Source organism: Pagrus pagrus, assembly GCF_965226575.1.
Source record: "Pagrus pagrus genome assembly, chromosome: 10".
Lineage (NCBI taxonomy): Eukaryota > Metazoa > Chordata > Actinopteri > Spariformes > Sparidae > Pagrus > Pagrus pagrus.
Window position 1 is genome coordinate 12,252,699 of NC_140194.1, and position 21,044 is coordinate 12,273,742.

The window sequence follows — 21,044 nt, forward strand, 5'->3', positions numbered from 1 at the left end:
ATACTGTAGATTCATCAAACAAGACGACTACCAATGTATCACATTTTAAATGTTTAATCATGTTCAACACAAAGTCTTCAGTTCTGTTCATTCATAGAGTCGATCTGGTTTTATTTACTGTCCTCTTTTTTTGTTTTCCTCTGTGATGCCATATCTTTGAGTTTAGAGTCCAGTTTCCTCTGCAGGTAGGCTTTCTTATTGGGATCCATGGATTTGTCTTTCTTCCCACTCCCGGCATAAAGAACGCCTTCTTTGCTTATTCTCATCCGAGCGTGAGACTTGGCTTTGTCTCCACAGCCGTGCACCTGAGAAAGGGTTTACGACACGACAATCAGATCAGAGAAAACACAAAAACGTCTCACGTTTAAGCTGTCACTTAGGAAAGTATTTTATAAGTCTGTGTACTTCATATCAGGTAAATCACAGCTACATAGCCTGATAAAGACGCAAACCCAAACAAATACTGCTGCGGTCTGTTCCTGTCTTACCTCTGGTATATGATGACTGAGACAATACTGCCTGTTGCAGAACAGGCAAAGCTGTCCAAGAGTTAGCACAGAAGCTTTGCACTTGACAAAACTGCACACGCTCTCAGCCTTCTTGACGGCGTCGATAAGTGCGTCAAAGTCATCTTCCGGAGCAGCGGCGGCAGCGATGTCGCAGGCGCCCGCTTTCGTTCGGCTCTTTCCTGGGAGAGACATGGTTGAATTGTTAACATATTGGAGCAGACGGGCAACAGAAACACTTAAAAATGTGATGTTTCTACGACAAACCTTTAGCTGATTTGGGTTTCTTTGATGACAAAGCTGCTGGGATGTTGTTCTGTTGCTTTTTCTGCTGAATATTTTCTTCCCTTTTCTGCTGCTCCCTCTTCATTCGCTCCAAGTGCAAACTTTTCAAGTCTAACGGAGGCTGACACGGAAGCTCTCTTTGAGGATTTGGGACTGTTTCCTCTTCACGGGCTTCTTCTTTTGTTTCTTCTTGTGTTGGCTCCTCAGCTGGTTTTGACTCCAGAGGCCTGGACACAGTGATACACCTGTCTTTCCCCTCGCCTTTACTCTCATGCACGAGGCCCATCTCCTCAGCGATCTGGTGGACCAGCAGGCGGTCATGAGAGTTAAACGATGATGGAAACTGTAGTTCAGTCCGATTTAAATCCTTCAGAAAGCTCTCCACCTGCTCTCTGATCTCACTGTCTCTCTTCTTATTCTGCTCCTCCTCTGCCAGTACTGTTATGCTGGACTTACTGTGCTTAGCATGAGCAGTGTTTTCAACACCGCTGCTACCAGAGGGCTTCTTTTGTCCTTGCTTCGCCTTGCTGGGAGGCTGGTCTTTGCCCTTCTGTTTGGATGAGCTGCTGGCAGATGTGTTGTTCTTCGCGTCTTTGTGGTCGCGGGTGTAGTTCTGTGGCACGATGTCTTGGATGTACTCAAACGCTGTTCTGACCTCGCCAAACTCAGTCATGTGACTGATGAGGGATTTCAGGAAGGCGTGATTCTGGACCGTTTGTGTGTCGCACACTACAGCGATGTGACGTCTCGCGCGCGTAACAGCCACATTGATCCTCCTGTCCTCTGCCAGAAATCCAACCTCCCCTAAAATACAAGAAGGAAAAATTAAGTGTGTAAATTAATGCAGATAACGGTTATGGTGGGGCAGAAATAGACACAAAAAACTACCTTTTCTGTTGGAGCGGACTAAAGACAACACCACGGCCTCTTTCTCTCTGCCCTGAAATCCATCTACTGACTTTATCTCCAGGTCTGGATGCCTCGCAGAGAGTTTCTGACGCAGAAGATCCACCTTAACAGAGATAAAAAACATCAAATGTTGTTATAACTGTTAGTTACATTTTCTATGTTTGGGATTTTACTATGAAAGTGTAGCTCTTTCTATTTAAGAATATAGTTTAAATAAAGTTTTGCATTATTGCCATGACACAGTACAGTAGTAGCTCTTGAGTTAGCATATATGTTATGGTACAGTTCCTTAAAGCAGTGACTTACTTGAAGATTGTATGGAGCAATGACGGCGATGTCTTTAGCTTTAAGCCCAGCTTCAGTCAAGGCCTTTATGTGCAGTTCAACGATGTCTACCTCACCTGAGGATAAAGCACTGTTAGATCCCTCATCACACTCACTGTTAAACTGTTTGTTTAAATAAAAAATGACTAACCTTTATTGCCTTTGGACTGCTCATCTGTGACCTCCATCTCACTCAGACCACAGCCTGCAGTGTCGATGAGAAGCAGCGGTGTGCTGGTCTCTTCAACACAGCTGACTCCCGGCAGATCTCTTTTGATCAAAGACGGTTTTAATGAGTTAGAATTCACTTAAGTATAAAACGGAGATATTATTCATCCCCAAGCTCACACTCACTTTAACAGATGCCTCTCTACAGAGCTGTGAGCTGTTAGTCTGCCCTGGTACATCTCTTTGGAGGCCCACTCCATGATGGTGCTGTTCATGCGGTACTGAACTGTTAGCATGCGGACCACTGAGTCCCCGTACATCTGGATTAGTCTCTCCATAAGACTAAGGGACAGGCCTTTGGATGCAGCCCTGTGGAGCGCAAAACAGTAAAACATAATGAGACAAGATCCCACCAAAGGACCTGACTACATATTTATCAATCAGCTTCTTACTGTAACTGATTGGATCTACAAAAACTCACATTTTCTGCCAAAGGTAGAAGAGTTCTCTTATTTCATATTAAAAATTTCTATGTTTTTGTCTGTGCTCTTCTCACTAGTTTGATGCAGAGACAGGAAAAGGGTGATCCAATCAGGATTTAGCAACAGTCATGCTTAGAGTCTTAGATAGGATGTTGATGAAGGTTCTCAATCATCCAGGTCATGGTAATCTAGGTGATGACTAAGGTGATGTACATAAATGTCTTGTGTTGTCAGTCCAATCACAAAAATGTTCAGTTTAATATGATATAAAAAGAGAAAAGCAGAAAATTCACGTATTTCTGAGAGGCTGGAAAAACAGCATTTTCTGCCATTTTAATTAAAAAACTACTTTAACAATTAGTAGATTATCAAAATAATTGGTGGTTGTTTTTTGGTCAATCAACCGACTAATGAATTAATCAACTAATCGTGCAGCTCTATTAGTCATAAATATTTAACCTTATAGGGAAATACTCAGGGGGTTTAAAGAAGAAATAGATCGGTGTCACAAATATTATCATATTATTAATGTAGACAAAGATAAAAATCCTGTTCTTTACTTTTGTGATTTGATCGTAGGTGGTAGCTGCTTGTAGTCTCCAGCCAGAATGCACTTGCGCGCTCTGAGCAGGGCGATCCAGCAGCTGCTCTCCAGGGCCTGAGCGCACTCGTCTATCACCACCCAATCAAAGTGCTCTGCTGGCAGGTGCTTCAGAGGTCCATCATGACAAGCACCTGCAGACACAGACAAGTGCTCTCTGATTGCCTTTCATCATCAGTGAATAACAACTGAAGATCATTTTCTTTACTCAGGACTGACCTGTGTTGGTTGCTAACACAACATCAGCCCCTTTCAGGATCTGGGCGATGGCTGTTGCCTCCCTGGTTTTCAGCTCTTTTCGTAGCTCCCCGATTTCCCTTTTGAAGTTCACCCGCTCTCCTTTTTCACGCATCTTCTTCATTCCCATCTTGAAAAAAAAAATATATATATATATTACAAGGCATTCAAGATCGCACAAATACAAGCAGGAGCACGGACTGAAATACTCACAAAGGCTTTATCGATGTCTTTACGGATGTCGGTGATGATGTTTGCGTTGTCGCTCTGAGCGAGGATGGCGTCCAGTGAATGTTTCTGTATGGACTCCAGCAATCGGGCAGGGTGACCCAGCCTCAGGACCTTTGCCTTGCACCGGGCTAACCTCTCCACTAAATTATCGACAGCCACGTTAGACGGGGCACAGCACAGGACCTGCACATGAAAATGATCCTGTGTAAACTGAGACAATGACCGAACACAAAAATATTCACATCAACACTAATAAAAAAACAACTCTTTGCACCTTTTGGCCTTGTTTGACTGCTTGCAGGATGATCTCCACCACTGTGGTGGTTTTCCCAGTGCCTGGTGGTCCATGAATCACAGCCAGTTCCCTCTGTGACAGAGTAAATGTCACAGCTTCTTTTTGGGAATCGTCCAGGTTCGAGTTAAAGAATTCAACTTCATCTGATGAAACATAAAACAGTACCCAGAATTAGTCTGTGTAGTGTGTGATTCATGCTCATTTGCTCATTTAAAGCTACCACAAAGCACAATACAGAGCAATAATAGGGTCTATTTTTTTATTATATATAACTGCTTTGTAAAGTGTGACTTACTCGGCTGTGACTGACAAGACGGTTTTGAGTCTCCAAAGAGAACATTGATCAGATTGCCAGCGGGTCCATTGCCGTATCCATTTAATGCATTCAAGGCACTGCAAGCACAAATCACACAGTGGAAATAAGTTGTCTTACCTGCTGCTCAGTACAAACATGACAGTGAGTTTTTTACAGATGTGACTCACTTTTTCATTCGTTTGTAGGTGACATCGTTTGCCAACTTTAAGAGGTTGTAAAGAGCATCTGTATCAAAGCTGAGGCCATCCTTCGAATCGTCAAAGGCGACACTTACAGCAGCCTGACTGACCCTCGTCACTATTCCCGTGCTGATCTGTGAGTCTGCGGTGCATCCGCCGGTGTCATACAAGCCGACTATGTCCCCTGTAGTTAAAGACATTAATGTCACATTAAGCAAAATATGAAAGTCACAAAAAAAAGAATACATCTTTATCCAGATCTTCTGTCTCACCAGGTCCAAAGCTGTTGCTTGGCAGGGATAAGAAACCAAGATGCTTTCTTGGCTCAAGGACAACGATGGTGCGACCATACAGGCCTGTGGACTGACTTCCTATATGCAACTTCAGCAGGCAAACTCCTTTATTTTGAAGATCCTTCAGAGAGATGTTCTCCTGCCATATCCTGCAGGAAACAAACAAGATGCAGTTATTTCATAGTGAAAGCTATGTCACAGTCAGTTTTCTTGTCTTAGGGACTACTACTGAGCCTACAAATAACAGTTGTATGATATCTTTTGTGGCTGTGGAAGAGTTTTTTCAAGTTCTTCAGGTCTTTCAAAGTCACGTGGGTCATCTTTATAACTGCACCAAAAAAACATATATGAATTTGCACTCAATTTAGCATGAACAAGACGTGCATTTCCACTGTCAGTGTCTTTTTTGGACTACATCTAAACTTTATCCCACATGAATTCATGATGAGAATGAAGATGCTATCAGGGTTATCTCAGTTTTGGCTTGGAGGCTTCAGATTAATAGCAGTAAAGTGTCACACTCTTGATGTTATTTAACATACCTGGTCTCCTCTATTTCAGCCTCCCTCTCTTCCTGGAGGAGCTCGAGTGTCTTTGACACAAATTGTTCAACCGCCATCACTTACTAAAAAGACCCAAAAGATCAGTGTTACAGCACAGATCATTACCAACATGTCAGCACTACTTCACTTCAGCATAGACAAAGGAAAACAAACTAGAAAAGGTCCTGCTCACTGACTACTGTTAATTTTCAATGTTAAACACACCAGGTCACATTTGCTGATAAAACTAGATGTTGTATTTATGGATGGGTTAATTCCTCCATTTACAAAAGTAAATCTCACCAGTGGAGGAATGTAACTATTTATTCAAGCACTATACTTAAGTACATTTTTGAAGAACTTGAAGTTTACTTGTACTTTAATTGAGTATTTCCATATTATGCTACTTTATACTCACACAGACACACACACACACACACACACACACACACACACACACACACACACACACACTACATCAAGGATAATCAAGAAGTAGTCTAGCAAGTCTAGACCTGAGTTTGCAAAGTGTCATGAGGTGAGTTTTGTTGTGAATTGGCAAATAAAGAGAGACTGATTGATACATTTCAGAGGCAAATATTGTACTTATGAGTCCACTTAAGGGCGCTTTCGGATTGTACAAATTTGCTTTACTTCATCAACGCAGCTCCAATATGAAATACCTGCATACGCAGTAATAATAATAATAATAATGGTAATAATAATAATAATAATAATAATCCAATAATATATATTTAATGTGTCATTTAATTTGTTGTTTATTTATTAATGGTGACAATTAAGCATTAAATTAAAAGGATAATTAATATGCATTCATTTATGTAAGCCTTTTGTTATATGATTAGGTATTTACATATTCATTTATATATTTAATGTTGTCTCTTTAAACCCTCCATACAAACAACGAGTTTTACCACTTGTGATACTTGCTGATATACTTTTAAATAAAACTTTGAATGGAGGTCTTTGTGGTGGACTACTGGTACTTTAACTTAAAGGATAAGTACCGTTTTTTACAACCTGGACCTTATTTCCAGCAAAAGATATGGTCATTTACTCACCCAGATAACTTTGGTGTCATTCGGCGTCGTTCGGGCGAAATTAGATCCAGTGTAGCGGCGATATATCCATATAATGCGAGTAACGGGGCACCGACACACAGCCTCTATATAACGCATTATCTGCCACGAAACTAGTTCATTTCACTAATATTTTGTTACGATATGCTAGCGCTATTAGCCTCTGAGTCCGGGCTCGTCCGTTATCAACATCCGGGGTCAAACTAGCAGTAGCAGCTACAGGTAAACAAGCTGGGCTGTCGCGGGTGCGCGCGCAGCTCAGAGACGACATCTTCCAGGTCAGAGGTAGTAGCTCAACCTACAGACCCCGGATGTTGACAATAGACGAGCCCGGACTCAGAGGCTAATAGCGCTAGCATTTCATAACAAAATATTGATGAAATTAACTAGTTTCGTGGCAGATAATGCGTTATATAGAGGCTGTGTGTCGATGCCCCGTTACTCCCATTATATGGATATATCGCCGCTACACTGGATCTAATTTCGTCCGAACGACGCCGAATGACACCAAAGTTATCTGGGTGAGTAAATGACCATATCTTTTGCTGGAAATAAGGTCCAGGTTGTAAAAAACGGTACTTATCCTTTAAGTAAAAAACCTGGATACTTCTTCCACAAGTGGATCTCACAATCCACACACACTCATACATGTTTGTTAAATACAACTCCTAGTTTTGCCTTATAATATATTTATTATATTCAGCTGTAGTTGAGGTTGAGGGTAATACATGAGAAGAAAACAGCTGTGTAGCTTAAATATCAACACAGTTTCCTCATTGACTTAAATGCTAACATGTTAGCTTGCTAGCTACAACAAACTCAATTTACTTTAGCTACAGTTAGCAAACCACAGTGACACTCACCCATTAACGTTAGCTATCCTTAATGACACCGGAAGAGCAGCAGACACAAATGCGGAGACAATTAGCACGTTTCTTATAATTAATATCCTCAGTGGGATCACTGCACTGGCTTTATTTGAGTCATGTCGTCTTCTTTTATTGCGCTAGCTTGTAGCATGCTAGCTACACCGCCACCTACCTGCTCAGAAGACTTCCCCTCCTCTCATTCATTTTATTTTGAAAACCCCACAACGCGGAAGTTACCCCGCTGGGTTGACGCTCCAGAAACACACGTTGAGGTAAGTTGTCAATCAAACAGGCACACAACCGCTCGACAGTCAGATCCAGGTTGTTTGTGATAAATCCGGGCTGTATGTGTTAGCAGTGTGACCGGAGCTGCTCGGGCTCGTCGCTCCGTGTGATCGTAGCCCGCAGGAGGACATGCTGCTGGTGTTTAATCTACCAGATCTGAGTCAGGAAGGAAGCACTTGCACTGCAAACCTGCAGACCTGAGCTAACCCATTTCTATTTTGACTGCTCCTTCTCACTGCGTTTTTTTTTTTCCTTTGGAGATGAGAACGACGTTATTCCTGCTGCACGCCATCTCATGCTGCTGGTTGGTCAGTGCCACACTCTCAAAAACTGATGCAAGGAAGTCGCATAAAGCTGAGGCCGAGGTGAGTAAGTTCAGGGCTTTACCTTGAGCTGTGTGTGAGCTGTGAGGTCTTACAGGTCTTGCCCTGGTTGTCAGGTGTGACACTGGACTCAGAGGCCTGTATCCTCACCTGTCATGTCTCCAGTCATGATGATGAGTGTGTGTCAGTGAAGTGGGCTGCTCTCTCTCTCTGGTCCTCTCTGTTCAGACATCTCCAGCTGAGCTGTCAGTGGTGGAGAGAGGCCTTGTTGTGTCAGACCCGCAATGGAAAGACATAGTGAAGGAGGAGAAGAGGCACTGCGCTCACATCAAGAAGACATTTCAGGGACAAGTGCTCGGATACGTCACACCTGTAAGTCTGAAACCCTGCCACAAACATGTCTACTTCCTCCCTATCTTTAGATCTTTAAAGGTATAGTATGTAGGATTTAGTGGCTCCTTGTGGTGTGGTTTCAGATCGCAACCAACGAAACACCCCTCGCCTCACCCTCACCGCGGCAGCTAAAAGAGCAAAAGGCCGTCTGTTTGGCTTGTCCGCTACAGGCTACCGTAGAAACATGGCGGCGCAACATGCCATATGCTCATTCTCAGGCAACGAAAACAAAAAGATTCTTAGTTTCAGGTAATAATACACAAATGATAACAGTTCCAGTTCTGCCAGTAGATCCCCCTAAATCTTACGTACTGGACCTTTAAGGGTGGCGGACAAAAATTAATCAGAGTTCAGCTAAAGCCAAATGAATCCCCCAAAGTTTGTCCTTTCATTGCAGAATAGGAATACAGGATGATCAGTTATCAGCTGATAATTAAGTGCAGCTGATTATCTGAAGATAATCTTCATTGAATGAGCGCAGCAGCTACATACTTAGACACAGTAGGTGGTGTTTTGACTAAATTTCTCTAAATCACGTCTTACTTTTAACATCCTCCAGTGGAACTCCCACGGCTACGACATCGCCAAAACGTTCGGCTCCAAACTAACTTCAGTGTCTCCAGTGTGGCTTCAGCTCCGCCGACGGGGACCTGAAACGTTCGACGTTACCGGACTCCACGATCATGACCCAGGTAGACGACACACTCCGCTGACAGTCGGATGGGAATTATATTTAGTCTTTGTTGGTTATAAAAGCGTCACCAAGAATCACTAATGTACATGAGGGGTCTTTTTGTCTTTGCAGGCTGGGTCAAATCTGTACGCAAGTCTAACAAAAAAGTCCGGATGTGTGAGTACATGTCCTGCTGACCGCCCACAGCTCTGTAAATGGTGGTGTCAGACTCAAGGCTCTATTGTTTGGTCATTTTATCTCCTTTACCCTCAGTGCCTCGGCTGCTGTTCGACGGCTGGTCCTACCAGGACTACATGACCGTGCTGGGAAGTGAAGATGAAATTGAAGAGCTGGGGAGTGAGCTGGTCGATGTTGCAAAGGTAATCAAGTTTTGTGTTTTCCTGTGACTCCCCTGCAGCAGTGTTGTTTGTCCTGCGTGTGTCTAATGAAGCTGTGGCCTTGCAGACCGAAGGTTTCGATGGTTTCACCTTGGAGCTGTGGAGCCAGCTGGGAGGAAACAAACGGAAGTGAGTTACTTTGTCGACACCGTCTGTATTACTACTTGGAACGTGGTTTCTTTTGTGTGAGACGATTCAAATACGAATTCCTCTCTGTGCAGGGAGCTCGTCCACTTGGTGAAACATATTTGTGAGACCTTGAAGGCTAAAAAACTGGACTGTATTCTTGTCATTCCTCCTGCTGTGACAAGGTGAATGAAATTGGTTTACTTTATGCATTTAGTTTATAAATAAAAAGAAAAAAAATCAAAGAACCCGGAGCTGACTTTCCTTTGCTCTTTTTTTTTTCCATCACTCAGTACGGGGCAGCCGGGTATGTTTGGCAGGGAGGAGTTTGAGCAGTTGGCCCCTGCAGTGGATGGATTTAGCCTCATGACATACGACTACTCCAGCGGCGCCAGGTGAGCATCACACACAAGTGACGTCCACAGATTCATTGTAGTGCAAATGGAAATATTTTTCACAGAGATTCACAGCACTGAAGTGCCAACGTTCTGAGTTATGTGCATTATATTTTGCATCAATAGGCCAGGCCCGAGCTCCCCCCTGCCCTGGGTGAGAGACTGTGTTCTCCAGCTCGCACCCAACGCTCAGTGGAGGCAGAAGATCCTGCTTGGACTCAATATGTACGGCCTTGATTTTGCAAGCCAGGGAACAGAGCCAATCCTCGGAGGAAGGTGAGATAATACTGTGACTACTGCTAGAATACTTGTTGAAACATATGAAACTTTTACTTGATAAGAGTACTCTGAACATTGTTGGGCTCCAGAGTCCGTCCTCAGACATCAGAATTTATCAGATTTCATAAAAACGCTTCCTCTGGAGCCACAAATGGTTTTATGTAACTTTTTTTTTTCACGTATGCAGTAGCACTCCCCACATCCTGTAAACAGACTTTGATCTGTGGTTCTCCTTTTAAAAAAAAAAAAAAAACCCTTTCAAGAACTATCAAATCAGGACTATTTCTCTATGACATAAAATATTCATGACCAAACAAGCAACATCAAAGTTAAAGTTTGGGGGGGAAAGCATCCCTGAGTGGGTGACGTTTGATCAAACTCTCAATAACCCAGCAACTGTTTTTTAACTCTTCAGTGATTGATTGGTACGTAAGAACATGACATCATCTTTTTCCAGCTAAGCCCTGCCTTCATCAAACCAGTATGAGGAGCAACAGAAGAAAAAAATACAGAAATCTCTCTTCTGAAATAATCTAAACTTTTCTACTTTTGGCAGAAGGTTTTGTATTATATGCAGGGTAGTAACACAATACATGCAATTGTGATTACTTTGTCAGATTAGTACAATTACATTTTTGATTTCTTCTGTAAAATAATTGCATTTTTTTTTTAACAACATCCCACATGTTGTAGAACACGGACTGTATACGTGTAGTTTGGGTCAGTACTGTTTCTGTGAGGGTAGGTTGAGTAAAGTGCAGTAAATAATATATGTGCAACTCAGATTTTTCCATGATTTTGAAATAATCCGAAAGTAAACGTACAAAGCAAAAAGTATTCAAATTGGATTACATTTTTTGACTTCGGCAGTGTCTTAAACTTGTCTCTGATTTCCTGCAGGTACATTGAGATTTTGCGTGAATACAGGCCAAAACATCTCTGGGATGAATATTCTGGAGAGCATTATTTCAGCTACAAGAGGTACTGATTAAATGACACTTGGAGTCAACAAATTATGGCTGAAATCTTGCAACTTCCAACAGCATTTCTTAACAAGATCTGTCACATTTATTTCAGGAACAATGCAGTTAAACACGTGGTGTACTATCCGTCGTTGAAGGTAAGTCGTTATCACGTCATGAGTATGTTTATCAAAGCGCAATGTCGGGAATTTTTAAAACTTACGTGATGTTTTCATGAGGTTTTCTACTACATGTAGAGATAACTTTATTTAAATTATTTCACAGTCAATCTACCTGAGGATCTCTTTAGCTACTGAACTGGGGACAGGGATTTCCTTATGGGAACTGGGACAAGGACTGGATTATTTCTATGATCTCCTATGAGAACCGGACTTGATGGTGAGGACTGTGGACCCCGAATCATCAGCACATGGATTTTTTTATTTTCCCCTGAGCACGATGCGCCAGAAATTGTTGTTTGTTTTGTTTCTGAATGAGTGAAAGGGAACGTTGAAACAAGCCATTGACAGGATGTGGTTAATACTCAACTTGTTCGCAGGTCGAGAACAAATCTGAGATTGTTTGAGTCGAATGATAGGAACAGCAGACGAAAGGCACTTCAGTATGTTGTATTCCTTTCTATGTACAGTTCAGTCACACATCTCCATTCAACAACAGATGGTGCATGATCATCAATATATATGAGGTTTGAATTAAGGGGTGTATTCTTGTTCTGAGGCCTTCACAGTTCACGTGCCACAAACATCAGCAGCATCCTCTCCGTACAAATCCAGAAATCTTCTGTTTTGCCCACAAACATTTCTGCTCTCGGATGGGAAGATGCATCTTTCTCCGACTTTGAACATCCTCAAAACTGCATCAGCTCCTGACACCTGAAGTTTTCCCATTATTTTTTTTTAATCTTCAACCCGAGACATTTGATTGTGTGATTTTTATTATGTTTGTATCGACAGCATTGACAAGTAACAAAGTTGTATTTACAGTGTTGCCAAACACCTGTTCTGACACAGCATCTTCCAATATTTGTCTGAGATGAATGTTTAATTACATGAATATAAATGTGGTACAACGAAGCCGTTTAATTTGATGTTAACATTTCGTTTTACTTGGCACTGAAGAGCAGGATTAGATTATTCACAGCAAGCGACGTAGACTGCATGTTCTGACCCGTTATTAGGTGTCTGTCTATGACTACGTGCACAGCATCTTCTTGACTTGCTGGAAAACAAAGAGATAAACATGCGAGGGTTTTAGTTTAAAATGTAAAAAAAAGTATTTACTGAATCAGTATCTGCTCTGCAGGTGAGCTCACCTGTGTACGATCCACCACTGTCTTTCACAAAGTCCTCCACGACCAGGGGAAGGTTGGCAAAGTCAGGCCTCCGCACCAGTTCAAACACTGACGGCTATAACACACACACACATACTGTAATTAATTACATTGAACACACAAAGATATTTGGGTTTATGTTCGACATTTATTTGAGGAAGACTGACCCCTGTTAAGCTGTAGCCACTGAAGATCCACCGCTGTCCCTCAGTGGCGCAACACAGAGCCGACACTCCTTGTCCCACTGCACAAACAGGCTCTGCAAACAGAGGAACGAACACATCTCTACACCGGACGTACAGATAACAAACCGACTGCTTTTGAAATAAGCCTGAAACTCACTTTGCTGAGAGATGAAGTGTGTGAGAATGCGGTGCAAAGAGCCGCTGTGTGCCAGGTCATTCAGCGCTCCAGGGCAGTCCGGGATGAGCAGCGCCTGGTATCGGGCACCTGGGAAAGGTCAGCATGACTTAGCTGAGCAGAGTCCAACCAACAGCACACATTAAAACAGCCAAGTGAGCGAGAAATTAAAGTTCTCACCATCTATGGATTCAAGTTTGGCTGGTGTGGCGTAGGGTTTCACGTTGAAGTCCTGCACCCATCTAGCAGTGCTTTCATCGACTCCAATAAAGTCTATTGGCTTCCCCTACAATTAAAAAAAACACATTGTTACTCTCCATTAAGTTTATTTCTAAATATTCATACCTGCAACATATCACATTTTGAGTCCGATAGCTTAAAGCATGTCTGTTTATACTACTTTCTGACAGAATGAGATGCTTTAAAGGAACAGTTCACCCCCAAATGAAAATTCAGTCATTTACTCACTTATACGCGGATGAAAAATTTTGTAGTCCACAAATCATTTCTGGAGCTTCACAGCAAAACAGCATCGCATTATTCTCCTTAACAACTGACGTAGATGGGGACTTCCTGCGTAATCTTAGTTTCTGGAAGCCCAGAAATCCCAAATTGATATGAAAAGACGTTATTAACACCATTTTTAAAGTGCATGTCTTCACGAGAGCTGCTAAGCTGAAAGTGTTAGTGTGCACCCTCTCTGATGGGGGTGCATGAGTCCGACCGCAATCCAAGAGTGTAAATAACGTCTTTTCAAATTAATTTGGGATCTCAGGGTTTATGGAGACTTTGATTGTGCTGGATGAGCTGTATTGAAACATTTTATGTTTTTTCTTTGTGTTTTTTTAGTTCAAGTCCCCATCTGCTTCAGCTGTTTAGGAAAATGCTGCAACACTGATTTGCAGTGAAGCTCCAGAGTTGTTTTGTGGACCATTAAACTTCACCCGACTTTCCATCAGCATCTGGATGAGTAGATAATGACTGAATTTGAAAGTTTTGGGTGAACCTGTCTTTTAAGGCATTTTTATTTCACTTATAGATAACAGGTCAACTTGTTTAAGACCGTCTGCTGGACTGCAGAGATGTGTGAAATCACCTTTTTAAGATTGTTTTGAAAAAAATTCACATTTGAACATCTGAATTTCATCAGAACTGGCTGGACTTGATTGGTCATTGCTACTAGTAACTAGTAATTAGACATATTCAGATCCTTAACCTAACTAAGATAACACCACCCTGTACAAGAATAATAAGTCTGTTGAGTATTTTGATCGATAAATACAGTCTTACCCCAGGTGTGGCTGTCTGGAGGTTAAACACAGAGGAACAGAGGCTGAAGGACTGATGGAAAGACTTTGCTGACACCCCTGAAGGAAACAAAACAGTTTAAACACCACAGAGCTCAGTGTCACCAACACGTAGCTCGGCTGTTAAGCTAGCTAGCTAGCTAGTTAGCAAGTGATGTTTGACCACAACTAACAGGTTAACTAAATTAAAAACTAAGTAACTATTCAGTACAAAACCATGTGAGTACAGTCCACGCTACACTTCATCACTGTGTCGTCCATCCCTCTCGTTACATGATGATACCACTGGTACCAGCCGGTGGACTCACCTTGTGGAGAAGCACTCGCCACTATCAGACAAGTTGGTTTCGCAGACATTTCATTTATATCCGTGTTCCCTCCGCATGAAATGTTTCTAGCTTGTTTGAAACGAATAAGAAGATAATTGTCGGTGAATTCATGAAAGAGGAATAACGCGAGGAGGAAGTCCTGTCAGCTGACAACAACATCCGGTGAACAATTTCAAAATAAAAGCTCGTTGTCAAAGGCAGGTGAATGTACAGATAATAACTGGCAGGTGTATTTATTATCAGTTTCACAATTCAAACATGTTTTTTTTATTCATTTTTAACGAGAACTTCGGTAAACACTTTGTGATACATTAAAAAAAGATTAATTATTTTGGTTACAAGATCACCCACACATCATTATCTTAACATAAATGGGGAGACACTTAAAGGTTAAGTTCACTCAAAAATTGACTGACTTTCGGCATGCTGCTGAGTAGGTAATGACTGAATTTGTATTTTTGGGTGAACCTTTCCTTAACAGCATGCAATGGCAGTTTGCAGAATAGGAACAGTGCTGCCCAGCAGCATTATAGTATCCATAGCGTCTGTATTTTCATCAAATAATCATTTGAATTGCCAACTTTACAGCATTCAGAGCTGTGTAAAAAGTCTACCCAAACAATTTACAATGCATGACTTGACTGTGTGAGTTTGTGATATTCAAGAAAGTCAAAAATCAGGACGGATCTTCCTCCAAATTTCGATAAAGGCAGCAAGTAAACATCATTCCCACAAGCTGAAAGAAAAAAAGACACGAGGAACTGGTTAGTTCTGCACGGCACACAGAAACAACATGTTCACAGATCAGCTGGGGGCATTTTGCACAACATTAAAAGAGATGTCCATACTATTCTGTATTCTGCTCACTGGTTAGTGTTTTACCTGTAGAAATGCAATCCCAATACCCACTGCACCGAGAATATACAACTGACTGAGGATGAACTCCTCTAATTTCATAATGCAGCCTCCCTGGGAGCAGAAGAGAGGGAAAGAAATTAAAACGTTATCATAATTTCTATCATTTCTCCACTGTCAAATGGATAGCTTTACCTACCTCCACCCTGTAGATGTTGGAGGGATGGTCCCTGAGGCCGCAGAGGTCAGTGCGAGTTTTACAGCAGCTATCAGGAACGAGCTGATCATTCGACTGGATCCACTCACTGTCTGTCCAGTCCGAGTAGTTGTGACTGCCACAACACATAAACTGAGAGGGATCGAGAGCAGGGAGGAACACAAGACAAGACAATGATGACTGACATTCAGGCTAAAGGGGTGGACTCAAATTTAATAAAATCTGATCAAGCAGATACCCGACACTGAGGTCGCTTAACCCTCAAATAGCTAGACAGCCGGCTACGGCTAAAAATAGCTATTGTTCTAAAATGTTCAATAACTTTTGAGCTTCATTCTACCCAATGTTTTTAAAAGTCATGTAATGCAGAGTTTCTACACGATTCATTGGCGTCACATACATTTATTTTGTTGGGCATTCAGATCACCCATCAAGGAAACCCACACAGTTTCTTCCTCTGGGCCAAAGGGCAACAGTTTTAGCCAAACTACTTTTGTTGTTCATGTTCAATGGATTATATTTCTCTGAAAAAAGTCACTTTTGCTTTGTTATGATTTAATAACATTCCTGATAATAATATCTACATTTTCAGGAAATGAAATATGGGATTACACCTGTTTTTCACTGAAAAATGCTGAGAATAATACTATAATAAATGGCTTTAACTGGCCCAGGAAAGGTCAGATGTAGACAAAAATTCATATGGAAGTCTAAAACATCCAAGTACATCTTTTAAAATAAAAAAAAACCTTTTTAACAAACGTAAGGTTCTCCTGAATCAAATGATGTATGACACTTGATGCTAACTGCTAGAACACGGTAAGAAAAACAAAATAAATACAGTGTCAGCGAGTCAAGTGCCCCCAAAGTTGTTCTAGGTTTTTGAGGGTTAGGTGGTACTTCTTGCCTGCCTGTAAACCAGCTGTGATTCAGACATTCAGTATCACTTCCACACCTCTTGCTGGAGTTTATCCACAGCCTGCGTGACACTCTCCTCACCCGGCTGCCGGTATTTCTGCTGCATTGTGACCTTCAGGTTCTGTCTGAGCTCCTCATCCAGCTGTGAGACGGGAAAAGCATTTCAGTGATCGCTCAGGAAAAAATGTGCCACCTGCAAATCTCCTCCCATCAATAAAAATAGCCTGAGGTCAAGTTTCTATCCTCCCCTGTAACATTCTTCTGTACCTGTGCAATGCCCACACATAACTCAAACCATATGAGCAGAGATCCTCTCACCCCACTACCTCTTCCACATTCTTCAAATAAGTTTGCAAATTAAAAGAAGCTTTGTGCAAAGAGTGGAAACAAATAATTTTATATCAACAGGTTGATATAAAATGGAAACAGGTGGTAGCAGATTACCTGGTAGCAGAAAGGGAAACACTGGAGCGAGAAAAGGGGGGAAAAAGAGAGGTGTGAGAAGGGTGGAAAACAGGACAAATGAACAACATGCACAGAGAGGCATGCAGAGAAGATTTCACAAGAGAGAGTGCAGCAACTGCAGCATTTCATGGGTGGTAAAAACATTTAAATAGAAATGAAGGAGAGCAAGGTATGGAGTTTGAAATCACTTCAGGGATAATGGAGTGACAGAAATACACATAAAATACATGCAGAAAGAAAAAAAAGTTAGATTTGTAAACGCTACAGTGGGATTTAAAGTGTATAATAGCATAGCAGTCATAGCAGTATATTAACAAAAATCTTAAGTTTGTTACACTATACGAGATCTTTATCAGGAAATATTGTATTGAAAATTAAAGTATATTGGGTTAATATATGTCAGTATACTTTGGTCAAATTCACAGAAGCACATACAAACAGAAAAATAAACGTCACCTCTTGGTAGGTAATGAAGGCCAGCACACCGGCGATGAGTTCCAGCAGGAAAATACAGAGCAGTAAGCACAAATACTGTAACAGAGGGACATGAAATATCAAGAGGACGGCTAAAACTGTGCTAAAACATGACAAAGTATCTGCGGTAAAGGATGTTATTCATTACAAAGGTTGTGCTGAATATGGAAACAGACATAACGTCACAGAGTGTGTGCAGTTTTTCTTCTGCGTGACGTCCTGTCACTGCGTCTGTCTGTGTCTCTCAAACACTCTTCAGGCCAAGCAGAGCGCTTGCGATGCCCTCCATTCCTCTGGCATGAGCCACACTCTAAATCTAAACCCTTAAAGACACACTCTGCGTGACTTTGTCTGTTATATTTGACAGTCATGCCTGTCTGACATAATGAGCTGTACTGAAAGCAGGCAGACAAGACAGAAGGTCACCAAGGATTAACTTTCAGTTGCAGGTTGTGTGTGTATAAACAGGAACTTAAGTGTCTTTTCTAGGTTCATCATTAATTAAATGGGCTGGAGTGTAGTAACAACCTCTCTGTTACGGGGCAATGTTTTGTGTGTCTGATCCATTTTACCACAATCAACAGACTCTTCATCTCATTCAGCGTGGCACAGCATCCGATTATCCCGGTCACAATCACAATGACACCAGCGGCTATCAGGATGTAAGCTGAGGCTGAGTAGAAGCTGGAGTTCAGTAAACTGATGTAGTCGCTCTTTACCACCAGAGTCCACAGTCCCACTGCCAGCACGGCCCCTCCCGCCAGCTGGAAGAACACACCGTTATCAGCTCAACTCAAACCAGATGCTCATATCAAGAACGTAGCTCAGAAATGTCAGCAGTTTTTAAACACAGCTCCTCAAATGTGACAGTGATGCAAACAAGACAACGCCTTCTTATTTCTCTGTCAGCCTCAAGAGACGTTCAGGCTAAATTTGTTTTTGTTATCTGATGCACATAAATCATGTCTCGTTCATATGTGGGTGCATTCTTTGTGGAAATGCTCAGAGCAGGTTATACAGGAGAAGATTTAAACCCTAAAGTTAAGAAAAAATGAGGTTAAGACAGTAAAAACTGTCAGACTTTAAGTTACGGTGTAGTTATATCGTGGGAAGTAATTATAACACTATTAAATAACTTGTTATCTTAAAGAGAGAATATCTTCATGCTTATTTGTTAACTTACCCAGAAAAGAAAGTTAAAGAGGAAAAGTAGGTATTTCAGACAAATTGTCCCACAGGTGTTTGTTTTTTCACGTTGAGCTTCCATTCTGAAATTAAAAGAAATGCATATGTTAGTACACTGTAGGTTAATGTATATATACAGGGCAGGAATTACACAATGAAAAACTTAAAGCTGCTGTAACGTCGTCATTTTAGCTAACTTTCAGTCCGTTTTGCAGTTAGGAATCTCTGTCACCACAATGACTCAACTCCCTCCTCTTTTCGAGGCAGTTTTTCTTTCCCTTTTTTTTTTCTTCAAGCATTTTTCATCGTGTGGCCTGTTTGGTAGCATTAGCTGTCACCAGGAGCGCTGGAATTGGTAAATATCATTGTTTCTTTTCTTTTTCCCCTGAGAGGATAAAGTGGGCAGAGACACCAGAACATGTCTTTCTTTTTTTACTGCATGAGCAGGGGGAGGAGAGACATGTGCTATTTAACACTCATTTTGATACAAAAATAACGCTTACAGCAGCTTTAAAGCAGCTACAAGTACATTCTGGCGACAAATGTGGTATGAGCACCCTGACTCGTGTCATAAAGGCATTTGTTTTGAAGGCGACTCAAAGAAAAACGACACATATTTTTAAAACGTTGTCTTTTTAAAACAGCTGTTTGTTGGATACATAGTGATGGTGACTATTTGTGTCCATGTAAGATTAATAACTTTAATATGACAATGGTGAAAAAAAGTAAACTTGGTTTTAGTGCTGAGCCGCCAGACTACAGAGCGGCTCCTTTCCTCAGGCTGTGAGGACCCTCAATTCAGAACTTCACCATAAAAAATATTTTTAATTTAATGACTGGACCTGATGAGAATGACTACACTAGATAGAAATAGCCAATCTTCTTGCTGATGGTCTGGTTTTCTTACATGTCATAGAGGCATCAGTCTAGTTTATTTCATAACGAGTTAAAGGCATACTATGTAGGATTTGTTGTTGCTGTTTGTAGATAAATCAGCGAGTCATCACCCCCTGTCAGTATTTGACAACCTGTGAACGAGACTCAGCAATCAACTGTCTTTCTGCAGAACCGCTGACGCCTAACACTGCAGCAATTCTAAAAAAAACACAAAATACAGGCAGAGGGTCTCCGCAAATATACTTATGACTAACTTCTGGTGAGTCACAAGTGATGATTGAGAGGGATTATTTAGCATTATTTAATCTGTACCTTGTTTTTTAGGAAAATCATGTATGGCCTACCTTAAACAACCCCTTGTAGTATTTCTTGAAGATTAGCACAGCAGAACCTAGAGAATGAAATCAAGCTGCTTACCCTCCAACATTGAAGATTATTATCACATATCTTTTAACTCGCATGACAGCAAACTAAATCCTATTACTGTCATATCTGATTGAGACAAGCCAGTTATGGTATACATTTAGGAATTTCCTCTTTCAGTCTCCTTTAGTTCCACATTTGGTGTGAAAGGTGATTTACTGGGCAGAGAGCTGACACAAAACTACAGTAGACAGTGCTTTCCTGAAAACAGTTCATCTTTTTAAGGGTTTACATGAAACTGAAAACTGAAATGTAGTGTCTTTCAAACTTACAAAAAGACTAAAAAATATGGGTATACTAGAGCAATGTGAAGAGCTCAAAGATGAAATCAAATATGTTGTGGGTAAAACATACTTAACTTGTGTCACATGTCATCCAGCAGACAGATATACATGTCCCCATCTCAGTAACTTAACCTGATCTTCTCACGCTCCAGTGATATACTGTTGACTTTTAATGCTTCACTTCATGTCTGTTTAATTTTAACTTGAGCACAACTTTCCTCTGCTTCTTTTCTCAAAAAGTTGTGAATCTGAGGACCATGAGAGATGGGGATTGTAAATTTTAAGGTATCAGCTAACATCTCTTTAGAAAGACATAAATCAAGAAAGAGTAAAAGTTACTATGAAACAAATTAAAATGCAGTGTTGTGTTCCAGCCACAAGACAAAATACTCCATGTGTATATGTGATTGTCCAGCAAAACAAAATCTCCCAATGGTCAGAGTTATTTTTAACTCATTGTGTCATGGAAAAACTGCTCTCCCTTTCCGCTGAGACTAAAATACTCCTACCTGATTTTAGATGGCGAGCACTGAAGGATGTAGATTATCGGGGTACGTCTTCCCAGATCACAACAACCCCGGTGTCACCGCGCTGCTGACTTTGAAGGTTAACTGCAACAGTGCAAGTTCTCAGCTGACACTCAGACACGAGCCCTCCACCCGAGCGTCTGAGCGTGTCTGTCCTCCTTTGGCACCACAGGCAGCTCCACATGTTGTGTAGAGTACATGGCTGCCCCCATCTGGTTCCTCACACATATGAGCTCTACTGGAACTAAAACTGTAAAAGCTTAAAGGACTGTAATGTAAAA

General features: G+C 41.4%; 4 protein-coding genes across 8 annotated transcripts; 1 reads left to right on the forward strand and 3 right to left on the reverse strand.

Annotated features, from left to right (window-relative positions):
• Positions 1-38: 38 nt before the first annotated feature.
• Positions 39-7,503, reverse strand: ighmbp2 (immunoglobulin mu DNA binding protein 2). Its single transcript, XM_084364952.1, has 16 exons — positions 7,332-7,503; positions 5,369-5,451; positions 4,806-4,975; positions 4,522-4,717; positions 4,334-4,431; positions 4,018-4,181; positions 3,726-3,926; positions 3,495-3,642; positions 3,235-3,409; positions 2,379-2,561; positions 2,176-2,294; positions 2,007-2,101; positions 1,680-1,803; positions 774-1,595; positions 489-688; positions 39-305 (listed from the first exon to the last, which is right to left on the reverse strand). Exons 2-16 carry the CDS (start codon positions 5,443-5,445, stop codon positions 111-113), a joined length of 2,967 nt encoding a protein of 988 aa, XP_084221078.1. The 5' UTR covers positions 5,446-5,451; positions 7,332-7,503; the 3' UTR covers positions 39-110.
• A 7-nt stretch (positions 7,504-7,510) lies between these two features.
• On the forward strand, positions 7,511-12,265 carry chid1 (chitinase domain containing 1). Of its 3 annotated transcripts, none has more exons than XM_084364956.1 (13): positions 7,511-7,609; positions 7,693-7,987; positions 8,174-8,317; positions 8,898-9,030; positions 9,144-9,188; positions 9,285-9,391; positions 9,477-9,538; positions 9,631-9,720; positions 9,829-9,930; positions 10,057-10,206; positions 11,110-11,190; positions 11,287-11,329; positions 11,457-12,265. In XM_084364956.1, exons 2-13 carry the CDS (start codon positions 7,883-7,885, stop codon positions 11,553-11,555), a joined length of 1,161 nt encoding a protein of 386 aa, XP_084221082.1. In that variant the 5' UTR covers positions 7,511-7,609; positions 7,693-7,882; the 3' UTR covers positions 11,556-12,265. The 3 variants fall into 3 exon arrangements, with proteins under 3 accessions (XP_084221082.1, XP_084221083.1, XP_084221084.1); XM_084364957.1 differs by having other exon boundaries at positions 7,696-7,987; XM_084364958.1 differs by having other exon boundaries at positions 7,883-7,987.
• Positions 12,106-14,661, reverse strand: gatd1 (glutamine amidotransferase class 1 domain containing 1). Its single transcript, XM_084364963.1, has 7 exons — positions 14,498-14,661; positions 14,173-14,249; positions 13,063-13,168; positions 12,865-12,972; positions 12,690-12,781; positions 12,505-12,598; positions 12,106-12,410 (listed from the first exon to the last, which is right to left on the reverse strand). Exons 1-7 carry the CDS (start codon positions 14,544-14,546, stop codon positions 12,295-12,297), a joined length of 642 nt encoding a protein of 213 aa, XP_084221089.1. The 5' UTR covers positions 14,547-14,661; the 3' UTR covers positions 12,106-12,294.
• Positions 14,662-14,720: 59 nt separating this feature from the next.
• cd151 (CD151 molecule) lies at positions 14,721-20,984 on the reverse strand. 3 transcript variants are annotated; one of them, XM_084364960.1, is made up of 10 exons: positions 20,746-20,984; positions 19,874-19,920; positions 18,631-18,715; positions 18,020-18,211; positions 17,430-17,504; positions 16,953-16,973; positions 16,546-16,650; positions 15,573-15,722; positions 15,401-15,487; positions 14,721-15,254 (listed from the first exon to the last, which is right to left on the reverse strand). In XM_084364960.1, exons 3-10 carry the CDS (start codon positions 18,712-18,714, stop codon positions 15,195-15,197), a joined length of 774 nt encoding a protein of 257 aa, XP_084221086.1. In that variant the 5' UTR covers position 18,715; positions 19,874-19,920; positions 20,746-20,984; the 3' UTR covers positions 14,721-15,194. The 3 variants fall into 3 exon arrangements, with proteins under 3 accessions (XP_084221086.1, XP_084221087.1, XP_084221088.1); XM_084364961.1 differs by lacking the exon at positions 19,874-19,920; XM_084364962.1 differs by lacking the exon at positions 16,953-16,973.
• Positions 20,985-21,044: the final 60 nt, after the last annotated feature.